Source organism: Nematostella vectensis, chromosome 13 (assembly GCF_932526225.1).
Source record: "Nematostella vectensis chromosome 13, jaNemVect1.1, whole genome shotgun sequence".
In the NCBI taxonomy this organism is placed as follows: Eukaryota; Metazoa; Cnidaria; class Anthozoa; order Actiniaria; family Edwardsiidae; genus Nematostella; species Nematostella vectensis.
This window is the reverse complement of record NC_064046.1, coordinates 2,327,668-2,339,486: the sequence shown is the minus strand read 5'-3', so window position 1 is coordinate 2,339,486 and position 11,819 is coordinate 2,327,668. Positions and strand designations below refer to the sequence as shown.

Here is an 11,819-nt window from a genome sequence, read left to right as displayed (position 1 = left end):
GCCTAAGAACGTCAGCGGGGAGGCAACATTGTGCATTCATCGACAGACAAATAACACATGCAAATCTACAATAAGAAATTAATCATTTATTAATTAGGGATTGAACACTTCAACCAACTGTCTTGTTTTAATGGGCTTTAAATCGAAATATATTTAAAGCCGCATTGTCACCAGTTTACTTCCGGAGGTCCGACGGAAACTTCAACCGTTAAAAGACAAAAGAATCTATTCGAATCCGAGATATTTAACAGGCCATCCGCTCTAAAGTAGCAGTCACATCCTCAAAGAAACTTCCAATAGACACACTGCTTTCTATATTATGAAATATTTTTCGTGTTTTCCGTTAAAAATCATCGGAGATTGTTACGTAATCGACTGAAAGTAAACTGGTGACAATGCGGCTTTAAGAACCCGGCCAAAGGAACTTTGAAGGTAAAAATTATGAATGGAGCTAGCGGGGTTGGCATTAATGGTGTCAATTAAAAACTATTGGCGGTTATGGTTTTTTTTATTGTTTTCTGTGATATTCAGAACTATTAACAACAGAATTATATCAAAACTATCGAAATAGTTTTTTTTAACATTCGACATTGGAGTATTCGAGTTAATTAACAGGTAGAATTTGTCCAAACAGTTACAGAAACTGAAATTGGCAGTAGTTCGAGTTATGCGAATTTAAAAAAAAAATACAAAATACAAAATAGAGTAATTAAAAAAAATCGAACTTGTTTGGCTTATGGTATTGTTATTTTTTTATTTTTTTTTTGTTCACAAGTCCCTTTCCGTCATAAAAGGAATAATCTCTCTCCCCGTGCAACTCAGTGAGCTGAAAAGGACAGCCCCAGAGCGCGCGCCCTGGATCGAGACAGCATTGCACAGAATTATGTTATCTTGTTGTAGAGAGGAAAGAGAAGAAACAAAACCATTTGAACTAGAAATGCATGTAAAAAAAAACCCAGCAAATAGCAAGGCTTCTATTGTAAACCACTAAAACGAGGCTAATTAGTGACAACCGTGATTCTAATAAATGACGTCACAAACGCTAATTACAACAGAATTAGATTCCAAAGTCATTGACAAGTGAATTCAACCTTTTATTCTAACAAGAAAATCGGCGTTTTATTTTAAGGAAATATTATAACGATGGGCAGGAATATTGATCATATATTAACGATTGCCTCGATCATAACCAACTGCCGCGTGGAAGACGTCCCCGACTGCTTCCGTACGCGTTTATACAACGGCGAGGACTTGTATGAAATAGAAGTGACCAAATTTCCCCCCGGGAAGAGTGAAGGGTATGTAGTTGTTTCCACCAAATTGCAAAACAGACGCTTAGAAAACCAGACCAGATGGGACAAGGGTAGGCCGCCAGGAGGAGAAATAGCCACGGCAAGGAACACAAACGAGAAGGTATTGATATTATTTCAACTGAACAAGGATTTTTAACAGGAGAGGCCCAAAAAGCCCTTTCAAGGCATTTTCTCCTGTATTTTAGATAATGTCTCATACATTATGCTTGTAGAAAATGGGGGCCCCCGGGCTACAACCCTAAATGGTATATACATGTATTTTAAAAAGAAAGAGTGCTTTATATGCAAAACTATTGAAACAAGCATTTGCGGTAAGCATTTTGAAACTTCAAAAATCTACATATCAAGAAAATTAAGCCAAAAATTGTCGTTTTTGACAAACGCGGTCACTTCCATATAAGGAAACTAATATATTCCTTATTTGGAAAAACTGCATGATTCTTGTTATTTTTAAGGCTGCCGTACCGCAGGTGCTTTTTAACTTTGTGACTTGTGATCAGAAAAGACAAACAGTGACGGTGATCATCTTTAGTCTATGGAGAAAGTTTTGGTAAAGAATCTAAGATTTCTCGGTACCAGACCCCCAAAACGACAACGTTTTCTTCATATGAAACTTTTGAATTGTCCATTTTTATTTGCAAAAATATACCTTTCATAAAAAAGGGAACTTTAAAAGCACACGAGCATAATGTGCTAACGTCCCGTCTTGGCACGACTGGTGCCAATGTGTATATGCCAGTGCTTTTAAAGTTTACCTTTCATGAAAAAGCACAAATTGAATTATCAGATTCTTGTTATACAATCTTAGCTGGGTAATCCAGTTCTGACATGGACGGTCGAAAGGATAAGCTATGAGAAAATCTCTGATAATGATCAATTCATAGCTAAATCTTATCACCACGTAGGGTGCTAAAAGAGGAGAAAGCCCAACAAGTCCCTCGCTCTCTAAGGCCCTGTGTGAACCAAGCACCTGTATCTCTTGTGGTACCCCTTTGGTTCCTGATACCGGAAACCGACGATTGCCAACAGCGAAAGATCTGTACGGAGCGAGCAGTCCTGCAAAGAACCCAGGCCCCACGACCGGGAGTTTCTCAAAAGTGGGTTTCTTTTGAATCTTTGAGGTGTAAAGCTAGTCATCTAAACTGATAAAGACTCGAATAACACGGCCAAAATTGAAAAAAAAATGTTTTGTGAAGCCTATTTGTAAAGGAGTTGTCGCCATGGTTACATGGAGCGTCACATCAAAATGTCAGCAGTTAAACTTTAGATAAAGTCACCAAGTTTTAGCCTTCTAGCTATCTTACTGCAGAAGCTCTATATCTATCTTGCCGGAGAAGGGTAGGACTCTTTTAGCCAAGGGTGAACGGCCATCCCAACTGAAGCCTGTGGAAAGCATTTACGTTTTATTCATTGACGGGTTTCTTCGTACACGAGTAGGGCCTTGTTTCTCATGGTCAAATAACATGGGTGATAGGATACAGCGGCGTAGCCAGGATTTTTAACAGGAGGGGGCCCAAAAGGCCATTTCAAGGCATTTTTTCCTGTATTTTAGATAATGTCTCATACATTTACTGTATTTTTGGCTGCTAGAAGGGGGGCCCGGGCCCCCTGGGCCACCCCCCTGGCTACGCCCCTGGGATAGCCTATCCAAAATCAATTCATAAATAAATCTCCACCACATTAGGGTGCTATAGGAGGAGACAGCACACCGAGTCCCTCGCTCTCTAAGGCCCCGTGTGAGCCAAGCACCTCCAGCTCTTGTGGTACCCCTGTGGTTTCTGGTACCGGAAATCGACGTTTGCCAACAGCGAAAAGACTGTACGGAGCACGCAGCCCTGCAAAGGACTCAGCCCCCCCGGCCGAGCGTTCTTTAAAGGTGGGCTAGGCTAAGAGCAAAGCATTCATTCCTTCAAATCTTTTTGAAAACTCAGATATAAGGATGAAATCATCTTGTATCATTCAGAAACACCAGAATCGAAATTCTCAAGGCTTTGTGAAGTAATGAGGCCATAAGGACCTTTTATTCAGTTGCTTGTAAAATTTTCCGCCATCTTGGGTCCGCCATCTTGCATTTTATGATACGCTGAGATATGACACGTCAAAAAAAGCCAGATATGTCGCAGACTGCTTTTAAAGTGCGGAAAACATACTTTCCAAAACACAACATAAACATTAGTCAAATAAATACTTTATTTGTAACATATATGCCATAGGGTGCTAAAGGAGGAGACGGCACACCGAGTCCCTCGCTCTCTACAGCCCCGTGTGAGCCAAGCACCTCCAGCTCTTGTGGTACCCCTGTGGTTCCTGGTACCGGAAATCGACGATTGCAAACAGCGAAAGATCTGTACGGAGCACGAAGCCCTGCAAAGGACCCAGGCCCCGCGGCTGGGAGTTCCTCAAAGGTGGGTTGCTAAAACCAAACTTATTATTATTGTTCACGAGTCTTAATTTTAATTGCAAATGCATGCAACTGAAGATGAAATAATTGACTCTGGTCCATTTGCAGTGAATGCATATCGTGGATAACACGACGTAATAAAAGCATATGAAAAATGACGAAGACTTGTAATGCTTAGCGTTCGGAATCAAAGTGATGGTATTTATTTTTTCAGCCTGTCGATGGCAAAGGTTCCTCGAAGAAACCCAAGAACAACTTGTTTCTTTCGTTTAGCATCTTCGGTAAACGTCTCGAGTTCCGGTGGAAAAAGCCCTGGAAACGACATGCAAAGATCTATGACGTCACCTCCGGTAATTGTCAGCAGAGCGAAAACGCAAAAGCTGGCGAGGGCGGGGCTAAGATGAATGACAGGTCAGGAAAAGATTCAGAAGGGGCGCAAGAAGCCGTAGTAACACAGCAGAAAGGAACGGGTAAGTTTGAGACGAATTAAGATGCTGGAAATAGCTTGAAGTTCAAGAGAAAGATTGGAGGGAAGAGGAAAACTGCATAGAAGCCAAGCATCGATTAGAATAAGAAGAAACTTGAAACATGAATTTTAAGTTTGACATTAAATCATATGGGGTTAGGCTCTCATAAGAAGCGAAAAGTAGTAAAAAGTGATAAATGTAAAAAAAAAAAGAGAATCCAATAAGAGAAACTATAAAAAAGGGTCTTCTTTTTTTAATTTTGCTCATATAGAGAATAAAAAGAGAATAAAATTCAGCAATTCAGCTTTATTTAACTTTTTTTATGTAGATGAAGGCAAAAGGGCTGGCGTAAACCCGTCAGGAGGTGAGAGTTCAGCACATAAGAGCGAGAAGAAAAAGAAAACACCAAAGAAGAACAAGAATCAACTCGATAGTGAAAATTCCAACACCGGAAATGTCGAAAATGAAAAGAAAGGCACGAAGGACAAGACAAAGAAAAAGAGCAAGAACAACAGCAAAAACATAGAAGAGGAAGATGGCAGAGAGAAGCCAAAGGAAACAAGGATTGAAAAGACGGACGTGACTATTGATAACAACAAGAAAAGGAAAGGAGAGAGGCGTCAAGGTGTAAGTATTTCAATTTTGTATTTGCGCACTTTTATCAACCGCGCGTAATAATTAATCGCACTGGAAACTTTTTCTTGTCTCAGGCTGTCGCCCCACCCCTTCCACCTCTCCCAACCCAAGGTGCCGTCACCACGCCTCTTCCGCCTCTCCCATCCAGGAGTACCATCGGACCTCTACCACCAATCACTTCCAGTGCCTCCAAGAGAATTCTGCCGCCGCTCCCGTCAAAAGATCTTAAAAGATCTCTTCCGCCCCTTCCACCCAAAGATTTCAGCAGACCTTTGCCGCCACTTAACTCCGGCGATGCAATCAAACCTCTTCCGCCCTTGTCCTCAAAAGCTGCGACTAAAACATTGCCCCAACCGCCCGGTAAAGACGATCTAAGAGCAGGAGTAAAGGAGATGGAAAATAGTAGTGAGATTAACCGTGTCGGGCCAGCCGTGGAGCAAAACACGTGCAGAGGAATTCTTGAGCAGAAACGAGGCTCGACCCAGGCCCACGATACCTCTCCCAAGTCTTTTCACCAGTCCCCTAGGCCTCGACGAAACACTATTGCTGAAGAGGAGGATCCATTTAAAGAAAAAGTGCGGAAAAAGTGGAAAGTCAAAAGGCGACAAACGGTTTCTATCATGCCTGTGTCTGCAGAGCCGAGCGTTGCTGGAAGGGCCTGGGAGTAACTTCTGGTCAATGTTAGGCTATCCGTATAATCTTTGTAAATAGCCGCGCGGGAGAAATTTCACGGACTTTAAGCTGTATTCGTATGGACTTGTAAATGACTTGATTCAACACCAGCTGCAAAAGCATATATGAGGAAGATGGCGAAGGGAAGCATACGCAAACAAGGATGATGGGGAAGACGGACATTACTATCAATACGAGCGACAAGAATAAGAGAGGCGTCAAGAGTAAGTGTTTCGGTTTTGTATTTGCGCACTTCAAAGGTTTGCTTTCCTCAACCGCGCGCAATAATAAACTGTAATGGAAAACAAGTTTTGGATACCTATGTTCACTGTTTAAGTACATCGGCAAAAATCCCAAATAACTGTGGAGAGGTGTCTCTTGTGTAAGGCTGAGGCCATTGGAGTGTACTGAGAAATGCGGTCGGTCAGCACACTTGAGACGATCTACACATCTCAGACGATGTATACATATCTCCGACGACCTACACGTCTCAGACGACCTACACAACTCAGACAACCTAACATCTCCGACGACCTACACATCTCAGACGACCTATACACATCTCAGACGACCTACACATCTCAGACGACCTACACAACTCAGACGACCTATACATCTTAGACGACCTACACATCTCGGACGACCTATACATATCTCCGACGACCTACACATCTCAGACGACCTACACAACTCCGACGACCTATACATCTTAGACGACCTACACATCTCGGACGACCTAAACATCTCAGACGACCTACACATCTCAGACGATTTAGAAACCTCAGACGACCTGCCCATCTCAGACTATCTACCAGACCACGGTGTACACATGCCAACAACTAACCAAAATATCTACACATCTAAGACGAACTCACATCTTTGACGAATCTACGCTCTGACGAATTTTAAAAATCTAAAAGTAAAATTTGTCGATACAAAGATAATATCCTTACTCCAATCGGTCTATACGTCTATTTTTTTTTTCTTTTTTGTCTCAGGCTGTCGCCCGACCCCTTGCGCCTCTCCCACCCAAAGGTGAGGTCACCACGCCTCTCCCATCCAAGAATACCACAGGACATCTACCTCTACTACTTTCGGTGCTTCCAACAACAACAAAAAAAAAAACTGCAGCCCCTCCCGTCAAAGGCTCTATTTGTATGATCTTTATAAATGGCTTTAATTGACTTGACATTGTCTGCTGTTGATTATTATATTAAACTTTTATTCACCTTATGGATCTATTCGCATCTTTATCAAAGACTCAAAGTCTGACGCATTTAGTAGAGCACTTCATTTTCACTCTATTTCCATTCTCTTGTAAAAAATATCATAGTTGATCAGATTGGGCGTAAAGTTCGTGCTTCGAGTAGGGCGTTGCGTTTCCTCGGCGTTTCCAGGTGGGTCCTCACTCTATTTCTACCCCGACACGCCCTTCACTTCTGACACTTTTTTTGTAATGGACAAAAATTGCCCAAATTGCCCAAAATATTTTACTGAGTCAGTCAAACGAGGCACAATAAAAGCAGAATAAAAACACAAGTTGATGTTTGAATACCTTGTTTTATTTTACAAGTATTTTTCAGGAATTAAGATAACTCCTTATAAATAAAAACCATACACGGTGGTCATTAATGCAAGCAAATATTTTAGTCTATAAAAGAAAATTTACAGGGTTGGGGTCAGGTATCAGATAGGGTGTTTAGGTCAATTCCAGGTATCTAAGCCTCCTCAGCTTCCTCCTCCTCCTCGTCAAACTCGCCCTCCTCCTCAGCGGTAGCGTCCTGGTATTGCTGGTACTCAGACACCAAGTCGTTCATGTTGGACTCGGCCTCAGTGAACTCCATCTCATCCATACCCTCACCAGTGTACCAATGCAAGAAAGCCTTGCGCCTGAACATAGCGGTGAACTGCTCGCTGATGCGCTTGAACAGTTCCTGGATGGCAGTGCTGTTTCCAATGAAGGTGGCGGACATCTTAAGACCACGTGGTGGGATGTCGCACACAGCTGTCTTCACATTGTTGGGGATCCATTCAACAAAGTATGAGCTGTTCTTGTTCTGCACATTCAGCATCTGCTCATCAACTTCCTTCATGGACATGCGACCACGGAACATGGCAGCAACGGTGAGGTAGCGGCCGTGGCGTGGGTCACAAGCAGCCATCATGTTCTTGGCATCAAACATCTGTTGGGTGAGCTCAGGGACAGTCAGGGCTCTGTACTGCTGGGAGCCACGGCTGGTGAGGGGGGCGAAGCCAGGCATGAAGAAGTGGAGACGTGGGAAGGGTACCATGTTGACAGCCAGCTTCCTCAGGTCAGCATTGAGCTACAAGTGAGAAAAAAAAACAATAGTCAAAATCTCGTAGTGGAAAATGTAGTCGATACTGCTGCTGATGAGGATCACGATATTGATGATGATGATGATGGTAATGGTTGCGTTGGTGATTATGATCGTTTCAGTCTTACCTGTCCAGGGAATCTAAGGAAGGACACATCAATTAAGGAATCCAATCACAAGATTAGACAACCAGTGAATACAATAGAGAATAAAATATTCACTTTTTAATTAATAGATTCTTACCTGTCCAGGGAATCTAAGGCAGGTTGTGACACCACTCATGGTAGCAGACACGAGATGGTTCAGGTCACCATAGGTTGGTGTGGTTAGTTTGAGGGTCCTGAAGCAGATGTCGTACAAGGCCTCGTTGTCGATGCAGTAAGTCTCATCTGTGTTCTCTACCAGCTGATGGACGGACAGGGTGGCGTTATATGGCTCGACCACGGTGTCAGAAACCTTAGGCGACGGTACAATGCTGAATGTGTTCATGATTCTGTCGGGGTACTCTTCTCTGATTTTGGAGATGAGAAGGGTTCCCATGCCGGAGCCTGTGCCGCCTCCGAGGGAGTGTGTGAGCTGGAAGCCTTGAATACAATCACAGCTTTCGGCTTCTTTGCGCACCACATCGAGAACTGAGTCCATCAACTCGGCTCCTTCTGTGTAGTGGCCCTTTGCCCAGTTGTTTCCAGCGCCACTCTGACCTATCCCGTAAAAAGATTGAATATCAATAGATGATGATGACGATGATGATTATGATGATGATGATATCTACGTGATGACATTTGGATTGTCTGAAGATCTCAGTGACTTACCAAAGACGAAGTTGTCCGGTCTAAATATTTGTCCGAAGGGTCCGGACCGGACTGAGTCCATAGTTCCTGGTTCCAAGTCGATCAGAACGCTTCGCGGCACATATTTACCCCCTGAAATAAGGATAAAAAATCCATAAGATAACGAAGCTAAAAATGTTGGTGTTTGAGAGAGGGAGGCAATGTATAAATAGCTTTCTTGAAAGGTATAATTTCAAGCTAAAATATTGTATAAGAGCTAGAAGGTCATTTTGGTTTAAAAAAAGTTACATGGCGGCCTTTGTAGCAGTGTAATTTTGTTTCTCTTAGTTTGTATACGTGTGTAGTCCAAAAAATATGCTCGCCCTTTTTAACCGGAAGTAAGATTTTCGCGCCAAAACTTAAGCGCGCGAGGACTTGCATAGCAACTACGTCGTCATAACAACTCAAGCACATAACACTCTAAAATTCAACGTTGCACATATGAAACATTAATCTTGCATACTTCTAATAAACTTCTGATATTCAAAGCATGACGTCAAAGAATGTACTCAAAATCTCTTTGCACGGCAATGCAATTTCTAATTTTCACAACGCAAACGCCAAAATGGTCTCTTCACGCTCATTGATAAAGTTACACTTAGAAGACGACAAGTAATTTGACGTCCGAATAAAATATTACATTGTCAGCGGAATCAAAATCAAGTTTGACTACACATTCAAATCAAAAAAAAGAATGTATTTAAAATATGAGGCGGAGAGTTTTCGAATCACTAACGATGCTGTACATTGGGCGCTCTAGCGTTGCACACAAAAGATGGTTTTGCTTGATAATAAAGCTGTTCAGTAAATGCTATCGTGAAATTACAAAGAATTGAGACAGTTTTAATAATGATTTCGTTCAAAACATTGTGGAAAGTGGATATGAAAAACACGCATGGGGGATATAAGGATCTCTGTATTATTACATCAGCGAAAGTATGGCTCGTGTAGTTAGGTGTAGTTAGTGTAGTTATGTTGCTATGTTTTGATCTTTACGTGCCGTTCACGCGTTATACAAGATAAATGAATACGTCAAAAGGCCTTTCGTAGATAAGTTGAAATAAACAAAACACCTTATTACCAGTTGCCTCGTTGTAGTAAACGTTAATTCTTTCGAGCTGGAGGTCGGAATCGCCGTGGTATGTGCCGGTAGGGTCGATTCCGTGCTCATCTGAGATCACCTCCCAAAACTGCAAGTACAAGATAAAATAAGAGTACTGAAAATAAGTTAACGCTTAAGGAGGTCATAACGCATAGCTACCCAAATCGCCTTTTTCTTGAAAAGCAAACACATGGTACTTTTCTCAAATTGACAAAAACACCAAGACACTGTTATACATTTTATTGTTTATACATTTTATTGTGCATTTGTTTTCCTGGAAAGTTAGAGCTATTTTATAATATTTCAAATTTTTTTCGAAAAATGTGTTCGTAACTATGATTATTATAGTAATACAGAAAAAGAGAATAAAAATACCACCTACCTTTGCACCGATTTGATTCCCACATTGACCAGCTTGTAGACTCACTATTTCTCGCATCTTGGTTTCGTTTTTGGCGCTCTTTTCGCAAGACTCTGTTTAACGGTATGTTGCTTCTTTCAGCTTCTCTGATAACTGAAGTCTGTTTAACAGGTTGGCAGAAAATAAACCTCTTGCCAACTCCAAGACAATAAAATCACACATTAATTATTCCTGCCTGTTTGACAAGTCCCCTGTGATTTGAAAATGAATGAGTTTAAATTCTTATGTAAACTTTGCTTCACAAGTGATTTGTATGGGCGATGGAATGAACATTTGTGACGTAATACTCACTTTATTTGGTTGGAAAATTCAAGGTGTCTTAAGCTCACATTTAAAACCGCCTCCTTCCGTTTCACTCACAATAATCCTTAAATAATCAGAAGACCTTCGCGGAGGTTAAACATGCTCAAATATTATTACATTTGTCAATATTGACCAAAGAAAGAGCTTAGCCGACATGCAACAAAATTCATCTCCTTACACCAGTACCAATGTAATAAAGATTATATATATGATTCACTTTTTTCACGAAATATAGTACCTGAAGCCTCTCTGAAGTCTTAGGGAGTAAAAAACCTGGTGCTAATTAGGCTAATTAGCTTTGTTCCGTGATTAGGATTGGATGAGTTGTTAATGAGTAAACAACTTCCATTATGACACTATCATTAATACTCGAGCAATTACTGAATTAGAATAAACAGTACGCCAAATGAACATACTGTTAAAATGTAATTGAAATTTTCATGTTTGAATTTGTCGTATGAGTTTTCATGTTTTTTTTTTTTTGCCGGTCTCCTTCCCGAACCGCTGACAAAGGTACGTGGGCTCTGGTTACAAGTTGATCGTATTAGGTCATATTACGCCTGGATCGCGAAAAAAGTGCAATTAGTTTCCAGACCTCGCACAGCCTTTTCTATAATCACACCGCTCCGGGCATAATAATAATAATAATAATAATGACGATGATGATGATGATGATGATGATGATGATAATTTATCAATTTATATTGCGCTTTTTTCATAAAAGAAAACAACAGGATATGGAAATCAACTAGGATGAAAGATAATATTCTCTCTTAAAACACAAGAGAAAGCTTTTTTTTTAAAGTGGGCGCGACTGTTTGATTCTCTCGCGATTGACTGAAGATTTTCATTTGTGTTAGGCTCGTGTTTGTAGTAAAAATCAGACATAACATTTCACCTTCTTGTTACAACCATACATCACTGATAACAGTTCGTTATCGTCACAATTTTGAATTTGGCGCGTTTTTATAGAATGCAAAGAAACTGACGGTTATTTCTAAACGAGCAGCAACCGGAAGCGTGCATAATGCATTACGGGCCACAAACATACTTTATCTGTGAACATTACACCCTGTTAGTGTTGTAACACCTGTAAGCGTTACATTAAGCGGCGATTGTTGTTACATTTAGCGTTACATTAAGCGGCGATTGTTGTTACATTTAGCGTTACATTAAGCGGCGATTGTTGTTACATTTAGCGTTACATTAAGCGCCAATTTTTGTTACATTAAGCGTTAGTGCTACATTAAGCGGCGATTTTTGTTACATTAAGCGTTAGGGTTACATTAAGCGCCGAGTTTTGTTACATTAACCGTTAGTTTTACATTAAGCGGCGAT

At 41.0% G+C, this 11,819-nt stretch overlaps 2 protein-coding genes across 2 annotated transcripts; one reads left to right on the top strand and one right to left on the bottom strand.

Annotated features, from left to right (window-relative positions):
• Window positions 1-1,054: 1,054 nt before the first annotated feature.
• LOC5507384 (neurofilament heavy polypeptide) lies at window positions 1,055-6,722 on the top strand. The gene is made up of 8 exons (XM_001627988.3): window positions 1,055-1,413; window positions 2,219-2,410; window positions 2,998-3,189; window positions 3,527-3,718; window positions 3,929-4,184; window positions 4,510-4,808; window positions 4,892-5,713; window positions 6,488-6,722. The coding sequence occupies exons 1-7, from the start codon at window positions 1,144-1,146 to the stop codon at window positions 5,483-5,485; spliced, it is 1,995 nt and encodes a 664-aa protein (XP_001628038.2). The 5' UTR covers window positions 1,055-1,143; the 3' UTR covers window positions 5,486-5,713; window positions 6,488-6,722.
• A 416-nt stretch (window positions 6,723-7,138) lies between these two features.
• LOC5497922 (tubulin beta chain) lies at window positions 7,139-10,269 on the bottom strand. The gene is made up of 5 exons (XM_048720931.1): window positions 10,140-10,269; window positions 9,737-9,845; window positions 8,638-8,748; window positions 8,069-8,526; window positions 7,139-7,813 (listed from the first exon to the last, which is right to left on the bottom strand). The coding sequence occupies exons 1-5, from the start codon at window positions 10,194-10,196 to the stop codon at window positions 7,208-7,210; spliced, it is 1,341 nt and encodes a 446-aa protein (XP_048576888.1). The 5' UTR covers window positions 10,197-10,269; the 3' UTR covers window positions 7,139-7,207.
• Between the last annotated feature and the right edge of the window lie 1,550 nt (window positions 10,270-11,819).